General features: G+C 41.8%; 1 protein-coding gene across 6 annotated transcripts in view; it reads right to left on the bottom strand.

The window, feature by feature from the left end:
- Positions 1–22825, bottom strand: part of MYRIP (myosin VIIA and Rab interacting protein) — a 627821-nt gene that overhangs the window by 62702 nt on the left and 542294 nt on the right. For all 6 annotated transcript variants that reach the window (XM_029589668.1, XM_029589670.1, XM_029589666.1 and 3 more), the window contains exons 12-13: positions 9136–9324; positions 6822–6983 (exon numbers count right to left, since the gene is read on the bottom strand). In XM_029589668.1, the coding sequence (XP_029445528.1) occupies positions 6822–6983; positions 9136–9324 (351 nt within the window). The remainder of the gene's footprint in view (positions 1–6821; positions 6984–9135; positions 9325–22825) is intronic.

Here is a 22825-nt window from a genome sequence, read left to right as displayed (position 1 = left end):
TCACTGGAGACTAAGATGCTACTGACTAAATTTTTCAAATTCTCTTTGGCTACTAACTCTTCAATATATTCTGATTCAGAGAATCCAAGATAAGATTGTTCCCCTGAATCAGTTGGTAAAAATAGTACTTTCACTGCCTCAGAAGCAGGAACCCTAGAAAAATATGTATGGTTTTTGGCTGTTTCACTTTTCCTGTCTCTGTTTGTGCCCTGCTATTGTCAGTCTTGGATGACTCTCCAACCTTTTCATTTTGCTCCAAAAGAAGAGGGAGGGACAGATGGCAGTGGCACATGCTCTCCAAATTTTAACTTCTGCCTGAGCTATCTTCTACTCCTGCCACTTGTGGCTTAAAAAATTCTCTTTAATTTTGGGAAAGGACTGCCTTTATATCACTGCTACTATGCTGGGCTGCCTCTGTTCCAATCCTGCCAACTTTCCTTCCTCTCCCTTTTCCTGACATGATGGAATCTGTTGAAGTGCACTGCATAATTCGGGTTTGGATAGTACAGATTAATTTGATACTGTTACTGTACTCCCACTCACAATACCACCCACCATTTGGAGAACTGATTATCACATGCACATGCACACATACAGTGTATCTGTGCATGTGTGCTGTTTACAGTAGTGCTGTCTCCACACACAAAAAAAACTGATAAACACTAACAGAACCAAAACAATTGGCAGCTGGTAAGACTCTTTAGCCTCCAAGTGTGCACTGCTCACCATACTGGTGTCCAGGCAGAGACAAAATAATCACTAGTACTACTGCAATTGCAATCTCCATATGTTCTCCCACCCTGACTCTTCCCAAGTGAAAAAAAAGCCAAAATCTGAAGCACATTAATGAGATCACTGCAGCACAGAGTAGATCAAAAACAAACCTTTACAGTGCCAAATTGAAAAGTTTCTAAACTTTTTAAAAACTCTGTGAAAGCTTCTACTAATATGTTTTTCACTGACAAGAGCTAGAGACAAAATACAGATAGCTTCTTGCACATGCTCAGACTTTACAGTGGGATGATGTTAGTGTTACTTGATCCAATTAGCACCTATAGGCTACTTTGGAAAGATACTTCATTGTGATTTGTCTTCTGTGGGTTTCCTTGCCAACTTGTCCTGCCTTGGCTCTGACAAGGTTGTGAGATTACACAGACAAGAGTTGTGTAACGCTCCATCTCTTTGTATCTTGATTCACTCCACAGCCAAACGTCCCAAGGGCAGATTCTTACTGAAGTAATCTTGGGCAACCAACTGTACAGACATGAGTTTGGATCATAAACATCACTTTGGTTGCACAACAGGTCCCACGAAACTTCCTCCAGCACAGCTGCTCCAACATACAGTTCAAAAGTGGGTTTTATTTCTCCATTCCCCAAACACTGCACAAGGGTTTGACCTAGCTTGGAGGAGCCTTGCTTTCTCTTTCCCCACCACACCTTTGTGCTGGGGTGGACTGTCACCACCCACTCATAGAATAATCAGGCTATAAGCTTCCTCTATCTTTGTTTGCTTGCTGCAGCTTGCTGCTGCACCTTCTCCACAGTCCTCTGCTCTCTTTTAAATAGGGAATCAATGGCTCCACAGAAACCTTTTACCTGGTAGCTAGAGTACTACTACACAGTTCTCCTCTCCTCACCCCATCATATGCTTTCAACTCCTTCCTGTAGCTCCTCCTCTCTTATTAGGTTAACACCTGTTTCCAGACTCTCATGACTTGCTTCTTGGCTGCTTCCCTGGGCCCTCTGGGAGTTGTCATTTTCCCCTCCCCCAGCTACTTTTATTCTTATCCATGATTCTCTTAAGAGTCTTTCTCTGGTTTGGCTGAGACAATGGGACATACGCCCCATTACAGTTGGTTGCAATAGTTACCAATTGTGTTTTTGCTCAGTATTATATAGTCATAGACTTCAATAGGCCATAGTCTTCAATGTGAAACATAAATGATTTTGCCAAATATTTTTTATTTCATTCATTCATTCATTTGTTTCAGGGAACCACAAATGAAATGAATATGAACTCATTTTTTGTGATTTGTGTTTTGCCTATTTGTTTCAAATAAATGCACATCCCCATTTTCTTTTATTCATCCTCAGATAACCAAAACATGTTTTGACGTATTCTACTACATGTGTCTTGCTACATTATTTGCATCATTATTTGTCCTTCTAGTTCACTTTTTATCCATTTGAAGTCACTTTGTGTGGAGGTAACATCATTGTTAATTTATTATCTGCTGAATAAGAATGGATTTATTCATTATGCCTAATGGATTAAATTTGAAGATTCAATGATTTTTTAGGGGGTAATTTTCTTGTGTTTTTTTGTAACTTTGTTGTTTCCTTGAAGGCAATTTTGTTGACATTTTTCTGCTATTTTACTGTAAATTAATTTTTTTTAATGAATCGGATCTGTTTTGATATGCCTTGTATATTTAATTATGTTAGTGACTTTTAAATTATGCACATTTTTTATGTATAATGATTGTTGAAGTAAGAATACTTCTAACTTTTTCTATTTAAACTCTATTTTCTATATAAACTCTATTAGTTATAATGTGACTTCTATTTGAAGGTTTGGTGGATGCCCATTATGGCTACCTTGATGGTATTTGTATGAATTTCATCTTCACTTCTCAAGATCACTGATTCTCCTTTGACTGGGTTTGACTTTATAGCAATATTGAGAATTTAGTCATATTTATATTTTTTTGTAATGTTTTTTAATGTTTGCTATGTACGACAATTATTGCTGGTTCTCTCCTGATGCAGCCATGCAAACAGTGAAATCTATTACTGCTGGGAGAAGTTAATTTTGAAGTTTACAGTAAGAAACATTTCTGTGCGGTCTACAGCATCCTTCTGAATTCCATTGTGGATTTGGGAAATTCACTCTGAAGTCTTCAGTGAAATATTTTCCTGAAGTTCAAGCATTTCTCTGAAGCATTGAGCATAACAGTGCTCTCTTGAAAGTTTTCAGTTATTCTAAAGGCTCTGGAAGTGGTCCGAAAGTTTGCTTGGCAGCTTTCCTATGTACCCACAAGCACAGTATATTTTTGGATAATTATAATTCCACTAAATATTACTTGGAGCTTTATTCATGCTACTCGTAACACCTCCTGTATTTACTTCTGGGGGAGTTCTGTGCAACTGCGCAAAGCAGAATTTGTGCAGAATTCCCCACCCCCCTACTGATTTTTGTCCTTATTGCGCAGAATTTGGCAAAGGGAAGAGGAGGCAGTAGTTAAAACATCCACTCAGGCAGCTGGAAGAGGCAGGAAGTAACCCCATGGGCTCACGGAGGGGGGGGGGGGGGTAAGAGAAAGGCAGCATTTTCAGTGAGCAGCTGTGGGGGTCTTTTTTAAACTCTGGGGGTTGCTGCTGGCTGCTGCTTCTTGATAGGGCAGAACTAAGTGCCCCCCCCTCCCCCCGTCACTCCGGCAGCAAGCAGCTGAGCAGGCTTGTGGCAGAAACCCAGCACTGCTTTGACTTTCTCTCTCCTCATCTCTCTCTGCCTAACTCAGCTGAGGCTCTGAAGCTGACAGGGACTCCCGGCTCTCAGCGGGCAGGCTGGCCTGCTTGGAGGTTTGTGTGGCTTTGGGGGTTTTTGTTTTTTTTTTTTTTAACTCTTCTGGAGCCCAGGGGAGGAAGGTGGGGGAAAGAAAGCAGGCAGGGGTTGTTGAACCTGGAAGGGGGAAAGAGGTGCTTCGGGATTAAACCAGAAAGGGAGGAGAAAGAGAGCTAGGATTAGGGGGTTTCAACTAGAGAAGGAGACAGAGAGAGAGCTGGGGCGGGGCAGGGAGGAGAGGTTTAAACCAGAGAGGGGGAGGAAGAAAGAGCTGGAGAGAGGGGCTGTATCTTCTGATGATCTTTTTTATTCCTGGAACAACCTCTGCTTAAAAAGTTTTACATTCTGTATTGGAGGTAATAATTTTTCTTTATGGCATTTTACATTTATTACTCAGACACTGAATATATTGACAAATAATTTCTTCAGAATGTTGCAGAAATTTGAATTTTTTTGCGCAGAATTTCCCCAGAAGTATGTACTGATGTCAATAACAATGCAGAAAGCACTGGCTGGCATCACAATAGCAGCATACCGAAATCCTGGCAGAAGAGCACATTTACGGAAGGTATTAGTAGGGTCGGAAGGTAGGGCTGGAGTACGGGAGGGAAGGAGAAAGGTTTAGGATGGGTCAGTATTTCCAAATTAGGTGAACCGGGAGTGAGTGGAGGAAGGGGGAGGCTGGCTCTTGACCCCTTCCACCATTATTTTCAAAACTCTGTCAGAAGGGATTGGGGAGATGGGGGATGCTGAGCCTGGCAGGGCCCATGGTTGACATATTGGAAGGGTTGTGTGCTTCACACTGTTAGGCCCGTAAAATACCTTTTCTTTTCTTTTTTTAACAGTCTGGCCACTTCACCAGCTATATTCTTTTGAATATAGCTGGCTAAGTCTAAAGTTATCTGGCCATATAAGGCTGAATCACTTTAAATCTAGCTGGCAATATTCAAAACACAGCCTGTTAGGTTTAAAGTTATATGGCTAAAGGTAGCTGGATAACTTTAATCAGGAATATTCAGCGGGATTGTTACAATTGTGTTGGGGTGAGGTTGACACAATCTATAGGGAAGGCCCAGTAAATCCTCACTGCCAACTGGCAGAGTGAACGATGCAGAGACTGAAATGGAGCTTCGCCTGTACCAACCTCTTTCCCCTCAGGTTGAGCCTTTGTTTTCTGGGGGCTGGCAGGTCTTTGGTGGCAGTCTCTGGGACGCAGGCCAAAGAGTGGATCCAGGGTCAGGCTGTGGTCGGAGGCAGGCGGCAAGCAGGGATAACAAGAGTCCAACCTATGGTTGGTGGCAGGGGGCAGGCAAGGAGAAATGAGATTCTAGGCTAAGGTTTATGTTATGTTTGCCGCAAGCTGGCAAACATAACAGGGACATTTATACTGCTTCATATTCAGGATAGCTTATCTGGCTAAATTTTGCCGGATAAGTAATCCATTCTACATTTTTTTGTTAAACCTACACTGTCATAATTAATTAAGATACACATGATATTTAATGTAAACGTTGTACTAGATCATACGGGTCTATTTTGAAACTGCTCGGCTAACTGCAAAGTGTGTGTTTTGTACGCTTGGATCTTGTAACTAATTTTCAAAGGGAAAGTATGCACATAACCTTCCCTTTGAAAATTGCTATGAGTACAAAGTACCCAAAGACTTTACACCTGCAGTTTTGTATGGGTAAACTTTCTATGGGAAAATAACACATGTAGATTTGAAAATACAATCTATATGTGCTATTTTCCAATTCCACCCCAATCTTGCCCCTGTGAACACCTTCCCTTAATGCAGCTAGAAGTTCACACATTGACAGACACAGACCATACCCTCAGCAAGGAGACTGAATGGGCCAAGGGTGGAGCACTAATAGGGCCTGCATACAATCCCTGCAGAGACTGAAGTGTTTAAAGGCATAGCTCTGCTCCTGGGAACTCTGATTCTCTGGTCTGTGGTTCTGGCAGCTCCTGAATTCCTGATCTTGGTTTTCACCTGGAACTGGACTCCTGTCCTCACCTGCAACCACGCTCCTGGTCTTCTCCTGGAACTCTGCTCCTGAACTCCAGAGTCTCTAGTCTTTGTTCCAGACCTGATTCTTCAAATTCTTTCCCCTGCCTGCACCGGTAACTTGCCCTGGAACCCTGACTCCCAAGCTCCAAATTCTGTTGCATCTGCCATATCGTTTCAGAAACGGAGGCTCCAAGTCAGCCAGACGCAGACACCCTGCCTGAGGGCTTTCAGGAACTACCCATGCCCCAGTCAGTTCTGACAATGTCTTGCCTGCTGCTACAGTCAGAGGATGTGGAGATTGAATAGGAGGAGACTGAGACACCAGGGACCATCATTCATAACTGCCAAGTATTTTCTCCCTTATCACTTTCTCCCACTTCTGTCTCTACTGTTGCTCTGTCATCTGCCTGTCAATGGACATTAACCATAGATCTCTCCATTGTCTGATACAGATGCATGCTAGATCAGCTGGTATATGTCAGTGCTGCTGGTGCTAGAGACTTCTGCCATTTACAGCATTTTCAGCCATGGAAGCCCAAAGGAACAGGAACCTGATGCAGAAATCAGACTATGACCTCCTGCAGGGCAACACACAGCATTCCCAATAGCCACTGTGCTGCTCCACCTCTTCTCCTGTATTTGGATTTTCATTTCTTTGTTATGCATTGCAGTGTCTTCAGTACATTATAGAAATGATTCAATATCCTAATTTCCAAAGCTTGATCTAAGATATGTGATTGTTATATCCAACTTCAGTGTAAAAGAAGAACTTGTAGTCACAGACTCCACAACAGTAGCTCTTTGGGACTAAGTGCTGTGTTCATTTATGTTAATATGTAAAAATGCTAAAATTTCCCCTTGACCAAACACCCTGGACCTTGCTATTGAATGATCCAAATAATGCTTAGGTAGTAGAACATCAGAGACAGCAATACAGACATGAGCACAGATGTGTCAGAGGTTTGCTTAGTATCAGCTAATTTTGAAGGTTTAATGGCATTTCTTTCCACAGAAATCCACCCCTTAAATAAGTAGGCTGGCAAACTGGCCACAGATGCCTCTACCTATCTTTGTTTTTCTTGCTAATGAGTTCTTTTCAGTCATCATACAGTACTGAATCAAATATTTAAATAATATGCAAAGTTTTCAGTTAAGATAGACCTCCACTTTATCAGGCTTTAGAGTAAAACACATTTCTGTATCATGTGGCTGAGAGCAGAAGAAGAATAGCTTTTCTCACCTGGCGCTCTGCATGATGAACCTGGGCCGCTGCTGTGGCTACTTGGTCTTCTAGATCTGCCAGCTCCGACTCTGATGTAACACTGTTGATTTTGCGTGCAGAGTCTTCCAATTCATTCAGCTGACCTTCTAATCCATAGACAGAACCTGCTGTCAGGTAAACCTAAAAGTTAAAATGTTTGTACATTATTCAGGCTAAAGAAAGGTGTGCTGCAAATTAAAAATCTTGGATGCTTATGATGTAGATTAAAGGGAAAACACTATTGGTGAACATGGAAACAATAATTTCACAAAAATGTGTTGAGAATATTGTGTCCCAGGGCTTTTCTGAATGGACAGGACAGGGTGGGACAGGGGTGGGGCAGACGGTCCGAGGGGCGTGGCCGAGGACTCCGGCACAGGGGGATCGCACGCCGGCACTCGGCCGGCGCATGCGAGTTACGCCTGCCGGGTAGCGCGCACAAATGTACGCCATGCGCATACCTTTTAAAATCTGCCCCATAATGCTTTGAAAATTCATCTTTAAGGATGTTCATTTGTTTCTAAAATGAGGCAACACAAATGAAATATATTTCTTTTGTTTTGTTTTCTTTCAGTATATGCTATTTGCAAATGGCACTAATAGAAAGAAACAGATTTCCACCCCCCCCCCCCCCAATTAAAAATGCCTCCCAACAGGCACATACCATGGGGTGGATTTTATAATGCGCGCACTTGCGCTTCCCAGCACGCACATATGGACCCACTGATTTTATAACATGTGCGCGTTGTAAAATCTGGTGGCCGCATGCACATGTGCTGGCGGCGCGCCCAAGGGGGTGGCGCCTTTCACAATTTCTGCATGGCGACGTATCCAGGCCTTCCCCAGATCCCTCCCAGTCCACGTGTTATAAAATCAGCACGTCCATGTGAGCATCCCAGGAAGCACGCGGTGCACATTATAAAATCTACCCCTTAGTATGTGCTATTAGCAATAAAAAAAAAACGTAAGACAAAAAAATAAATTAATGAACAACATGAAAAAAAGAAGGAAGCCCTTCCAACAAAACAATTTCCATATGCACACCTGCAGCAAACATTCTTAGCTGAAACTATAGTCCTGACTGCTTAAATCTGGCAGGTGACTGTGTACATTTGAAGGTGGCCATTGGAAACTCCATTAATTTTAAAGGAGTTTGTTGTGACTGGGGATGTGCATTAGTTTCAAACAATTGGGGAAAACGTAATGAATAGAGTCCAATTTGTTTCTTTCTGGAGCCCCAGAAACAAATTGAGATGAACCCCTAAATTAAACAAACCATATTAGTTTCATTCATTTTGAACAGACCAATTTCCATAAGCCATTAAAGTCAATGGATTCATAGGAGAGCAACAGGTGTACAGTTAGGAATTGAAACAAAATATTAAGCAACCAGCTAGTAGACATAGGTAGGCTGGACCTGTCAAGGAGACAACAGGGATGATATATCTCAGCGAAGCATTTTTCTAATCCAATCCAGAACTGTGCAACGGGTACAGTTACGCTGATCTTGAAGACTGAGCATGCCAGAGATTTCCTGTGCATTCCTTCTGAAGGCATTGACTGTGAAAGAGCTATTTGTTTGAGCCTTCTCTGAGTTCCTAGTTCCGAAACAACATTTTGGCTGCTGCCTATTTTAGACTGTTATTGTGCAGTGACACAATAGAGTAAAGCAGCCATGCAGCACTGTATCAGAGAAGCTCTCTATCAGACCAGAGGTAGATTGGAGAGCTGCTACTGATTTTGTCTCTGCCTGGGTAGTGGGAACAAGGTGAGCACTGAGGGCAGGGCAGAAACTGAAGCATACCAGACTATGTTGTGAAGCCTATCACTAAGCTCAGCAGTGTCAGAACTAGTACACACATGGGCGGATTTTAAAAGCCTTGCTCGCGTAAATCCGCCTAAGCTTTTCCCACTATCAAAATTGTAATGAAAAATATTATTTTTTGCAAATAAAAATCATATTTATCTTTCAACTGTATAAATATTTCAGGAATTAGAGTATCTTCACAGTGCTCTAAGACAGCACTATACTTTCTTGTGGATATTGATACTTTACAAGTGGATGACAGCACTTGAGCAAACTCACCTTAGGCAGAGTTACTGTATATTCACAATATAGAATTGTTTATTGTGATTTGTTGCATATCTCCAACTTAGCAGATTTTAAAGTTAACTGATGAGTATTTAGAACAATACTAGGTAAAAGCAAATAGTGTGAAAATGTATGTTAACAATTTCTAGTTTTCCTTAAAGAGTTAGAGTATAGAGTTAGACAATTCTATTAGGCTCTTACATTTTCTTCCAGTTTGGTGAGTTGCTCATCTAGTTTACCAGGATCGTCAGCTAGATGACATGGGCCATTGTCACTTGTATCTGCAGGGGGATCCATTGGACCTATGGATTCTGCTATAAGTTCCTCTGTGGCATTGATGACTTTTAGGACTTCTGTTGATATGTTGCAGAGAGAGACAGCAGAGTATTTCTGTTTTGTCCAAGAACAGACAGGAACAAACAACAGTAGATTGTTAGCAACTGCATGCAATGTCTACTTTATTTTATTCAGGTTAGTGCAAGTAATTCTCAACATCTCTTCTGAACAAAATTATTATGGAAAACGAAAGAAATGTTTTTAATCTTCTATGTAAAAAAATATGTTAATTTAAAGAAGTGAGAAATTCCATGTTGCCTATGCAATATTCACACATTGTAGATACTGACAGGCTAACCACTCTTCCATCCACCCAAACCTTGTATGACGATAAACAGTGTAGTCTCCATGACATAATAAAAAAGAATATACAAGGAGCCTGTATCTTGCCCAAGTAGCAAAATCAAACAACCAAAATTGGACAGAACATTAGCAAGGTGTAAATGGTGAAAACTTTTGACAAATCAATAATGCCCAGAAACATTGTTTGTACAGGTGTCAGCAAGCCGGGAAAGCAGCATTTAAGATCTCTCTAACGGAGGTGTCCTGGTCTTCTCAGTCATTCACCCACAAGTTAAATAGAGTCTTAGAGCAGAAATGTTCTTTTTAGGTAATTTTGTTGCAAATAAAAATAAGTGCAAAGCAACATCACCGTCAATTAACACCACACAGACACATAAATTTACAAAAACAGAAATATGCCTTGATGACAGCCGATGTTTCATTAAATATGCATCGGGGGAACTTATCTTAATGAAGGAGTCAAACTGAGCTGGATCTATCAATCTCCGCAGGTGCAATTTTGGTTGTTTAATAATATAAAAGAAGCCATAATGTGCCCATAAAGCTTTCTAAACATGCAAAATTACAGATGGGATGCAATAGCCTAGAAAAGAATGAAACAATTCAACAAAGAAGCATTTAGTCATAGTAGAGAAATTAATGGTCGATGCATTTGCTCACTTATTTCACTGGTGTTCACATTTCTTAGACTGTATTGATAAAATATACTATCAATTCTGTAATTTGGGCGATCTGATACAGAACATTCCCTCACTCCCACGTACCTTTAATATATACAATCATAGATTATTTTAATTTAAGGTTTTAATCAAGCTTCCATATATGTTCTTTAGTCCAATCATAATGAAAAAAGATTATTTAAAACTGTAACATCACTGCATAAGTAATAATTCCTCTGTAAATTACATTTTCAATTTAGCATAAGACATACTTTTATCAAGTTCTTGTCATGAGGAAAATGGCTCAGTCCTGCTAAAGAGAATTTTTTTTTTCACAAAAAAGAGGACTTAATTATAAGTATCTAATGAATAAAGGGGGAAAGAAGGAAAAAATATATTTTTAAAACTTTAAACACCATGGTGAAACACCAAAAAGGATCAAAGAAGGCATTGAACATTCTGGAGCCCATTAATTGTGGCTCCCAAAACAGTAATCATCTACCCTTCAAAGAAACATCATTCATAAAAGTCCAAATAATTTCCCCAATGTGATGCATCCAGTTTTTCATACGAGTTCGACCATCTTGGTCAGATTCTGCGGAGCTTGTAAATTTATGTTTCACTACCATTAAGAAGTGGTTATTCTTTAAGAAATTGTCTTTGAATCTTTCCAAAACACAGTGGGGTAGATTTTACAAGGAGAGCATGAGGCGAACATGTGCGCGTGCTACCCGGAGCACGCAAGTTATAAAATCAGGGGTCAGCAAGCGCAAGGGGGGTGCCCAATTGTGCACCTTGCGTGTGCCAAGCCACGCTGCCTTCCCCCATTCCCTCCCCCCCTAACCTGACCTTCCCACCCCTTCCCCTAACCTTTCCTCCCCCTAGCCCTACTCTAACCCCCACCAAAATTTTTATCTTACCTTTTGTGCCTGCCGGCACGCAATCCTTCAACACAGCGGCAATGGCTGCTGTGTTGGAGGCCTCTTGCTCCACCACCGGATCACCCCTTTAGTAAAGCCCTGGGACTTACACGCATCCTGGGGCTTTATGCGCATCGCCGGGCCTTTTTAAAATAAGCCCGGTGCACGTAAGGCCGGTTCCATGCATACATCCTCTGGATTTACTCGCGTAACCTTTTTAAAATCCGGTCCAGTGTGTTTTGATCCAGCCTCCCCTATCCATGATTCACCATAAAAACAACTGTTATTGAAAACACCACTTTCCCGCTGAACTCACAAATATGTAACCTTGGTGTCCTAATTGACCCTTTGCTTTCTTTTCATCCTCATGTAAGAAGTATACTAAAATTTTGCTTTTACAAGTTACATGTTTTATGTGGACTTGAACACCTTTTAGACAAGCCAGATTTTTGGACTATCATACAGGCTTCAATCCTGCTTTTAGTTGATTACTGAAATTCCATCCTTATCGACTTACCTGCTAGAGATGTGCTTTGGGTAAAAATTTCATGTCGGGCTTTGTTTCAGGGCCCCCCCACGGGAATTTTGTTTTTCCTGCGGTTCGGGGTTCCCGATTTTCGGTTAGTCTGCACTATCGGGAGTTAGTGCGCGCTAACTCAAAAATGAATTTTTTCCGAAATTTCAGAAAAAAATTAAATCATTTTTCGGTTCTCCCAAACCATTCCGAATTAGGCTATTTCATTGACATTGCCTAATTTGGGAAAAACGATTGCAAATCCCTATTACCTGCTGTGACCTTTAAACCTCTCCAACTTTTATTAAATGCCATTGCCCGTCTCCTCTCAGGTTGTAAAAGAAGTGACCATATTATACCTGTGCTAACTGATCTCCACTGGATACCTCTTACCGAATGCATCCAGTAGAAAACTGCAGTTGTTGTATGTGAATTGATGTCTTCCTCTGTCACATCATGGTGAAATGACCTGCTGCATACGTACTGTCCAACTCGCCATTTGCGTTAAGCTCAAAGGGGACTCTTGGATGTACCTTCTTTGCACTATGCCAGACTGTGTAGTACTAGAGACTGTGCTTTCTCTGCTGTGGCTCCCATTCTTTGGAACTCTTTTCCAGAAGTTTTGCATCTGGCTGATGGAGTCAAATCTTTTAAAACCTTGCTGAAAACCTAGTTATTCAGAAAAGCATATTACTAGCTTTTGATTGTGAACCAAGCATTTCTGATGATGTTTCTGACTGCTATGGCTCTATTGTGGTCTTTCCGATATTGTTTTTATCTGTTTTAAAGACTGTATTTTATATTTTATGCATGTTTTACTTGTACATCGCCTAGAACATTGCTTTAGGTGATTTATAAGTTCAAATAAAGATAGAAAAAGATAAGTGGCCTAATCCACACATTTTAAAATCTCAAACCCAACTGTCCTCCCTTAATGCCGCTGTTCCAAAAGGCACATGCTTCTAGACGCATTGAGAGAAAGCATTCCTGGAGGTTGTTTAGGTCAGGCTGCATGCCTGATCCACATTTTCAAATGTTTGTGCCTAGTTTGCCACAAAATTCTACCAGCAGATAAATCTGGTGCCAGTAATCGTGCGTGCTTTTCTCCCATGGCAAGCTTCAAAGCAAAAGAAAAGGCATGCTTTCATTTTGAGAACTAGTGCAAAGTTCACATGGCAAAATGCGGACAGTTTGTAAATTGCCTCCAAAATGTTCTCTAATGACATCCTCACCATCTGAGCTGATATTGGAAAAAGAAGGTGCACATTTCTGCGAGCCACAAATAATGGGCTCTAGAATGCTCAGAGAATGATACTTTCTTTGTTCTATTGCCTTTGACCTTTTTGAGTTTTCATTGTCATGTTTTTCATTATAATAATATACATTTTGGTTCTCTTCCCCTTTATTGTTTTGATTTATAGGTTAGTGGAGATATATTTTTTTGTAACATAGTAATACTGCTTCTGTTTTTTGAGGGTAATTCTTAAAGGGCCTACCATGGGCAAAGTAGTAATTTATCCACAGAAATGGCCCTTTAGAAAATTATGCAACCAACACGCACATAAAATATTTTTCATAATGTATTTTTTTTTCTAATAACATGCTCAAAATGTCATATAGTTTCCATGGAATTGTAATTCAGTATTGTAATTTGGAACTTTTACAGTGATGAATCACTTTTGCAAGTGGTCTAAAATTTCATCTTCCCCTGTGATGTACGAGTATGCAAACTGAAGCAACAGGCTTTGTCAATCCTGCTGAGATCTGTTAATAAGCTCAGGAGGTCTATGCTCCGTGCCAGGTTAGAACTGTCACAGTAACAGGCTGGTTTTAATGCACACTTTAGGATGGGCTTTAAAGCTTGATTTACTAAGATAATGATATGTAGAATATGAAAGGGTTAGTTACGGTAGGGAAACTGCCACTACCCGTAGGACGCAAACTTCTTCCACCAAGGCAGCAATCCCTTTGAGGTAAAAAGCACCTACTGGCAGGCAAGAACAGCCCACTCTTCTGACAGTCAAAGTCCTAACTCAGCAGAACAGACCTCCCCCTGCCCAGCAAAGCAAGCAGTACCAACAGAGAACGCAATCCTTCGCAGAAAACAACCTTCCAACAGTCAAAGCCCCAACTTGGCAGCGCAAGAACATCCCCGGTGGTCATTGTAATGGTAACACGTCTGCAAATTTTGCACATCAACCTGTTAATATGTTCTATGTTAGATTAAGATACGGGTCAACGATATGTTACGTCTAACACATATAACCTAAGATCAGCCACTGCAGAGTAGAACACCAAACTTCCTATGCTTTCGAACTGCAACATACCAATGAAAATAAAAACACCCAAACTAGGCTAAAATATGCAAGGCAACTCTAAAATCATAAACAACATCCTTGTTGTAAATGATTTCTTTCTACAGATATGCAAACCCAGAGGGGATCACTGTATCTATTTAGAATATTTAAGGTTTCCTTTTTTTAAAAATGTCATGTATAGTAACAGAAATCACTTGTGGTATATGTATTGCAATAATGCAACATCTAACTACTAAAAGGAAATCTGTATAGAAGCCATCCTGCTGTTAGGATTCACTTAAAATAGTCTTGGGTCATAGGAATTGTTTTTATATAAACCCCTGGCTTATGACTGGACAGAGTTCAACGCAGCTCCTGACAGGCCAAATGCCTTGAATATGAAAGTAGGATTTCATATGCAATGGAAATTAAACAGAAACAATGCCATATTAGGAAATATTAGGCAGAGATGGACTAAAAACTTGTGATATGGTTTATTATTTTTTTATATACTGTCACATCGGCAAGCCATCACAACAGTTTACAATTGATAATATAAAAGAAATACAAAACATATATTAAATATAGTAGCATCTAAAATCCATTAAAAAGAACATAAAACTACATTTTAGGTGCTAAGAAATTAAATACATTTAAACAAGCGATGGGTAAGAACATAAGAACATAAGAAATTGCCATGCTGGTTCAGACCAAGGGTCCATCAAGCCCAGCATCCTGTTTCCAACAGAGGCCAATCCAGGCCACAAGAACCTGGCAATTACCCAAACATTAAGAAGACCCCATGCTACTGATACAATTAATAGCAGTGGCTATTCCCTAAGTCAACTTGATTAATAGCAGTTAATGGACTTCTCCTCCAAGAACTTAACCAAACCTTTTTTGAACCCAGCTACACTAACCACATCCTCTGGCAACAAATTCCAGAGCTTTATTGTGCGTTGAGTGAAAAATAATTTTATCCAATTAGTCTTAAATGTGCTACTTGCTAACTTCATGGAATGCCCCCTAGTCCTTCTATTATTCGAAAGTGCAAATAACTGAGTCACATCTACTCGTTCAAGACCTCTCATGAACTTAAAAACCTCTATCACAAAGCTACTCCCCTCTTTGTGACTCACAAAGAGGGGAGTAGCTGGCTTGTTACGGCGGTTACTACCCCAAATCAAATAAGCCTGATACTTCACCTTCAATGCATATACAGCATAGTTCTCTGCTTCAACGGCAGGGGAGAAGAAAAACTGATACTTCACACATCCAGCAGAGCTCTCTGCTTCAACGGCAGGGGAGAAGAAAAGAGGGTTTGCACTCACAAAGCGGGGAGTAGCTGGCTTGTTACGGCGGTTACTACCCCAAACCAAATGTGCCTGATACTTCACTTTCGATGCATATCAAGCATGGCTCTCTGCTTCAACAGCATGGAAGAAGACTGATACTTCACGCATATCCAGCATAGCTCTCTGCTTCAACGGCAGGGGAGAAAAAAAGAAAACTGATACTTCACGCATATCCAGCATAGCTCCCTGCTTCAACGGCAGGGGAGAAGAAAAACAACCAATAAGGGCTGTATAACATAGTCTGGGTAAAACAAATAAGCATGGGTGTAGCTTGCTTATTGGCAGGGGAGAAGCTTGCTTATTGGCAGGGGAGAAGAAAAACAACCGATAAGGGCTGTATAACATGGTCTGGGTAAAACAAAGAAGCATGGGTGTAGCTTGCTTATTGTGGCGGCTACTACCCCTAACTAATCAAGCTAGATATTTCACTTGGATGCAGCTCCATCACTGCTCTCTACATTAAAGGTGGGGGTGGAAGGGAAATAGAACCAAGAGCTAAGAGAAACAGATAAGTATGAGAGAAAAAATGTGTGAAGCTTGCTGGGCAGACTGGATGGGCCATTTGGTCTTCTTCTGCCGTCATTTCTATGTTTCTATATGTTCTATGTATCATATCCCCCTCAGCTGTCTCATCTCCAAGCTGAACAGCTCTAACCTCTTCAGCCTTTCCTCATAAGGGAGCTGTTCCATCCCCTTTATCATTTTGGTTGCCCTTCTCTGTACCTTCTCATTACAACTATATCTTTTTTGAGATGCGGAGACTAGAGTACACAGTATTCAAGGTGCAGTCTCACCATGGAGCGATATAGAGGTATTATGACATTTTCTGTTTTATTAACCATTCCCTTCCTAATAATTCCTAACATTCTGTTTGCTTTTTTGACTGCTGCAGCACATTGAGCCGACGATTTTAAAGTATTATCCACTATGATGCCTAGATCTTTTTCCTGGGTGGTAGCTCCTAATATGGAACCTAACATCGTGTAACTACAGCAAGGGTTATGTTTCCCTATATGCAACACCTTGCACTTGTCCACATTAAATTTCATATGCCGTTTGGATGCCCAATCTTCCAGTCTTGCAAGGTCCTCCTGTAATGTATCACAGTCTGCTTGTGATTTAACTACTCTGAATAATTTTGTATCATCTGCAAATTTGATAACCTCACTCATCGTATTCCTTTCCAGATCATTTATATATATACTGAAAAGCACCGGTCCAAGTACAGATCCCTTAGGCACTCCACTGTTTACCCTTTTCCATTGAGAAAATTGACCATTTAATCCTACTCTCTGTTTCCTGTCTTTTAGCCAGTTTGTAATCCACAAAAAGACATCGCCTCCTGTCCCATGACCTTTTAGTTTTCGTAGAAGCCTCTCATGAGGGACTTTGTCAAACGCCTTCTGAAAATCCAAATACACTACATCTACCGGTTCACCTTTATCCACATGTTTATTAACCCCTTCAAAAAAAATGAAGCAGATTTGTTAGGCAAGACTTCCCTTGGGTAAATCCATGTTGACTGTGTTCCATTAAACCATGCCTTTCTATATGCTCTACAATTTTGATCTTGAGAATAGTTTCCACTATTTTTCCCGGCACTGAAGTCAGGCTCACTAGTCTATAGTTACCCAGACCGCCTCTGGAGCCTTTTTTAAATATTGGGGTTACATTGGCCACCCTCCAGTCTCCAGGTACAATGGATGATTTTAATGATAGGTTACAAATTTTTACTAATAGATCATAAATTTCATTTTTGAGTTCCTTCGGTATCCTAAAACAGCGGTTCTCAACCGGTGTGTCGCGGCACACCAGTGTGTCGCCAAGCACCGGCAGGTGTGTCGCGCACTTCCTGGTCTTCCGCTCTTCCCTCCCTCTACTCACCCCAGAGAGACGCGCACAGTTCTTCAACTAACACTGCTGCTGTTCCTGCCCGTGCTATCGGCACTTTCAAGCTCAGAGTGGAACGGCAGCAGTGTTTGTGGAAGCCAGCAACAGCAGCATGGCCTTTTCTTTGTCCCGCCCCTGCGGCCCGGAAGAGGAAATGATATTTACCAGGCAAGCGGGAAGAAGAAAGAGCCATGCTGCCGCTGTCAAATTAATGTCCCAAGTCTCCCCCCCCCACGGTAAAAGGTAGCAATCAGCTGTTTGTCTGTGCTGCGATCCTCGCGACGCAGTGCAGTCAGCTGAGAATGTGGTCGTGGCAATTTCCTGCCGCGCAGCTGCTTGAGAAATCCGTCGATTAGCTGCCTCGGGTCTGCGGATTTAACTTTTTTTTTTTTTTAATATGGTCCCGCTGATGTCAGCAGGTTTAGGGCCTAAATCGTAAGCCCCCCCCCCCCCCCCAATGCTTTCTGCAGTTCTCCTCCCTCATCATAGTAGCACTAGGCTCAGAAACTCATGTCCGCTCCAGCCCTTCCCCTCGGGAACACTTCCTGCCTCTCTTCAGGCTGCGATCAACTGGCTCCTGCCGATCAAAACGCAGCCTCTTCATACCGTGGGGAGCCTGTCATTGGTTTCCCGAGGCTCTGCACATCCACAGCCTACAGCCGCTATTCTCAGCCCCTCCTCCCTGCACCCTCCATACCATGTGAACTTCTCCTGGCTCCTGTAGCTAGAATCGCGGCCTTTCTGCTCTTGGCCACTCACTAACCCGTGCAATCAACAATATTTGATACATAAAGAGACGGTCACTGACTCCCGCAGCCCTTGCACATCATGGCTACTCGACGGATTTCCCAAATAGCCACATGGCAGGAAATCCCCGCGGCCACATTCTCAGCTGACTACTCTGTGCTGCGATGATCACAGCACAGGCAAACAGCTGAGTGCTGCTTTCTTACCGCTGCGGGGCCGGAGGAGTCACCCCTGCTGCAGTTCTCAACTTGTCACAACTGCTTTAATAGCAGAATACCAGCTGCCTTGTACAATAGCTGCCATGTGGGGTGGGGGTGAGTGAGAGAGACAGAGAGTGCCTGCATGTGTGTAAGTATGTGAGAGAATGTGTGTGATTGACACTGTGTGTGTAAGAAAAAAAAATGTGTGAAAGCAAGAGTCTGCTCAGGGAGGTGACGGGTGTGTGTGTGAGAGAAAGATTGGTTAGGGAGGTGACTGGTGTGTATGTGACAGAAAGTGTGTATGTGACACTGTGTGTGAGACAGACAAGTCATGGACCCTAAGGAAGAGGAACGTCAGAACAGAGCTTAACCAGCCATTGCTGCTGCTTCTGGTGTGTCCTAAGGCCTACAAGGGAAAGGAGTAGGATAGTTGCCAGTGAGGGTAAGTAAAGGTGGCTTTTTAAGTTTATCTTTCTTGATTGACTGCCATTTTAATTATTGGGTATTATGTGATTTGTCTGCTGTTTGAAATATTTTATTGGTGTTTAGGGAATTTTTAAATAATTTTGTAAGTTTTTAATGATCAGATATTATTCCATTTATCAGCTGTTTTATATTTATTATTCTAGTTTTAGAATTATTATTTTATATTACTTGAGAAATGTATAAATAGAAATGTGGAGACAAAAACTGAATTGGAAACAGCAAGAAGCCAGACTGAGTGTATGCAGTGCAACAATGGGAAAACAAAATCATTAAATTGATGGTCACTTTATTCTGTATTTGGTGATGGTCTATCTGTGTTCTGCGTGTGTGACCCAGTTAAAGGTATTCTGCAAGCTTGTAGTTTCTGTGTAGGGATCTATAACAGCTTGGCTTTTTCTGTTTTCCTAATGGGAGGTGTATTGGTGTTTAGGGCCTGGTTAAATATTTGTAATGTTGTCTTTTCATAGATAGGGTTGGTACTGTTCGAATGAGTTCCATAATGCAGATGTAACTTTTTGCGCATTAGTTTGTGTGCATTATTGCAGATCCTGGGAGTCTATTAGGTGCTATATTTCTGTTTCCATTTCTTCAGTTTTGCACTGCATGCAGAGTAGCTTTTTTGGATCTCCATTCCAGTTTGTCTCCATATTTTTTAATTTGTGGTCTTTCTGTACTTGGTGAAGGTCGATTCTATGTGTGTGACCGATGTGAAGTATTTTACTAGCATGTAGGCATTTGTATCAATATTATTTGTTGTGTTTTCTCAATAGGACATGTATTGGTGGTAAATTATTGTTTTTTCATAAGGAGGGCTATTGCACCTGGTAGGAGAGAGTGTTTATGTTGCTGTTACTGAGATGACACCAGAAATCTTTTTTGCATGGTAAATTGAAAGGGGAATGGCCTAGTTCTGGGGGGGTCAGGGTGGATCCCGTAGATACAAAGTATATGTTTACATTTAGTCCCGTGACGGTCATGTGTTCAGTGTGTCACGCATGTGACAACTATCTATCAGGTGTGTCCCGACCGAAAAAAGGTTGAGAACCACTGTCCTAAAAGACCGAAATAAAACAGGACAGTATAGTTAAGACATGACTAAAAATAATAAAACTCAAAAACATACCTAAAAATAATTAAAATATGTGACAATGTTATTAAAATATTTAAAATAGAATGTTAAAAATAAGATAAAAGTCATTACTGTGACAGTAAAGCTTGTTACTGATTTTCCGCATATGCACATTTAAAAAAAAACAAGTTTTTAATCATAAGGCAAAGACCTTCTAATCTAGATAGTGATACCAGCTGCCAATTCTTTTGGTGAAGCTTGGTTCTGCTTTTTTGGGAGGAAAAACAAAGGGCCAGATTTTCGTATCTACGCCCGATTTTATAACGTGCGTGCAGCCGCGCGCACGTTATAAAATCCGGTGTCGGCGTGTGCATGGGGGTGCACACTTGTGCACCTTGCGTGCGCCAAGCCCTAGGGGAGCCCCGATGACTTTCCCTGTTCCCTCCGAGGCCCCCCCCCCACCTTCCCCTCTCTTCTCCTACCTAACCCGTCCCCCAGCCCTATCTACTCCCCTCCAATCTTTGTTTCATACATTGCGCCTGCCTCTGGGGAGGCGTAGGTTTCATGCACTGGCTGAGTGCCGGCACGTGATCCCCCTGCACGGCCGCTGTGCCGGAGGCCTCAGTTCTACCCCCCGTACCGCCCCCCCTCACTCCCCGCCCCTTTTTTCAAGCCCCGGGACTTACGCGCGTCCCGGGGCTTGCGCACATCACCGGACCTATGCAAGATAGACTCAGCGCGCGCAGGAGCATAACCCTTTTAAAATCCAGCCCAAAATTGCATGCCCATCCATGCATGCACATAGGGTACTTGACCAGCCTGAGCTGGAGAAATGGAGTCTGTTTCTAACTGGGGATTTTCTCCTGATCCCCCGACTGCAAAAAATCTGACTCACTAAAGCTAAAGGAAGAGAACCCCCAAGTGATTTCAAGTTCATTTGTGGAGAAAGTTAAATGTACTTCATTGAGTTATGCCTCAGATTCCTTTGAAAACATTTCCCTTCCTGTTATAATCTGCATCCACAGTAAACAGTTTCAATGTCCTTTAACTGAAAGTTGTGAACTCTAGTTTTGCAGTTTGGTCAATATGGGCACACAAATGCCCAACAAAAGCCAAACCAGAGTGCTCTGATTCAAAACATGCATGTCCAAGAGAATATTTCTGTGACTAAAATCCAGGCCTAACCTGAGGATATTTTTGTTTCATTAAAAAGTTAAATCAATCAGAATGAAGATGAGCCAAATATCCCTTCTGCTTTCTAGAAAGCATGGGGAGATCAATTTTCAAAGCCATCTATCTCATAAATAAGTATTTATCTGGGAAAACTGGCTTGTTTGATAATGTGATAATTATCTCCTGTTCAGCTAAAATTATGCATGGACTTCTATAGCCTGTAACGTTTTAGCCACAGGTAAAAGAAGAGCTCCTATGGGCATGTCGAGGGAGTGAACCAGCACATATACATTCAATTTTCAAATGCACATTCACTGTGTTGCCCCCATTCAGCAGCAGACATAGGTGACAAGTATGTAGCCGGCGAGTCCTAATTTTAAAAGAGCAACAATGCAGTTAATTTCTCTTTGAAAATGTACGTAACATGATTTCATTAAAAGTGCTTGCATGGTTTGTACTACCCCTACAAATCACAGCAGGTTCCCATTAAGAAGCAGTAGCCAGACCTGCTGTCTTCATCATCTTCGTATCGGAAATAGATAGGAATTGGACTTTAAGAGGGGCAGCTGTTTACTTAGGTAAAGTTACACATGTGTACATTTATGTGCAAACTTTTTAAAATTGACAAGCATGTGCAGAATTGCCGATCCCTGGCACGCCTCTCCTCGATACACGTAACAGACCAGGTGAAACTGGGTTATGTTCATACCTTTTACACGTACCAAGCCCAGGTTAAGTTTAGAACAGACATTTATGCATGCATAAAACCGGGTTGTATGTGCCTGAAAGGCTTTGAAAATGACCCCCTGGTTGTTCCTTTAAGCATGTACGCACCTCTGCAGAAAGCTACGCAAGCTCTGCAAAAGGCAAAACCTTCCTTCACTGTATTTATGTCTATGTATTTGTTTGTGTACATTTATTAAAAATCAAAAGTATGCGTGTTCATTGCGTTCCCTGTCCCGACTCCTCCCCTGGAATGCCGCTTCCTAATATGGGTAACTGTACAGACGAAATAGGGTTTCACGTGCACTTTTATACACACAGCCCCATCTTTGATTTTCTAAGTGCCACTAACATGCACAAACCAGGCTTTTATGCACATTAATTGCTTTGAAAGTCCAAACTATAAACTGTGTTTTTGATTTTGAGATACTGGTTTTCTGTGCCACAGAATTGTTATGTTTCTTGATTTCTGTAAATCTATGCTACAAAGACAGAAATGTTTTTTGGTTGGAAGGCTAGAGATTATTTCTTTGAGGGCGACATTTCTGCTGCCTTTTCCTTGCCAATGTGAATTTAAACTTTCCGATAATAAATACGTTTTTGATGAGCCAAGTCGGCTGCAGGCATTTTGGTAGTAAAGGGCCAGACCTGATGCACTGCTAGTTAATGTTGACCCCCAATACATGCATACCTTGAGATAGACCTTTATCCTTTCTGTATTTGAGCTTTAGCTGGAAGGGTTATTCATTTTCCTGGTTTTCTATATTCCTGGATCTCCTGTTCGTGGTCTAATGTTTCCTTAAAAACGTGCTCGTTTCCTTAAAAACATTGGGGCAGATTAAAAATAAAGTACGCAGGTGCATATTTTTGTTCGCGCCGGATTTTAATAGATATGCGCGTAGCCGCGCATAGCTTTTAAAATCCGGGGTCGGCACGCACAAGGCTGCGCAAAATTGGCAGCCTGCGTGTGCCGAGGCGCGCAGCCTGCCTCCGTTCCCTCCGAGGCCGCTCCGAAATCGGAGCGGCCTCGGAGGGGAACTTTCTTTCCGGCGCCCCCCATCTTCCCTTTCCTTCCCCTAACTAACCCGCCCACTGACCCCAACTAATTCCCCCCCCCCCCCTACCTTTATTCCAGAAGTTACGCCTGCCTGAGGCAGGTGTAACTTGCGCGCGCTGGCCGGCTGCTGGCGCGCCATGTTCCGGTCCGGGGGCTGGTATG

This window comes from Rhinatrema bivittatum, chromosome 2, assembly GCF_901001135.1.
Source record: "Rhinatrema bivittatum chromosome 2, aRhiBiv1.1, whole genome shotgun sequence".
In the NCBI taxonomy this organism is placed as follows: Eukaryota; Metazoa; Chordata; class Amphibia; order Gymnophiona; family Rhinatrematidae; genus Rhinatrema; species Rhinatrema bivittatum.
This window is presented reverse-complemented; position numbering and strand designations above follow the sequence as displayed.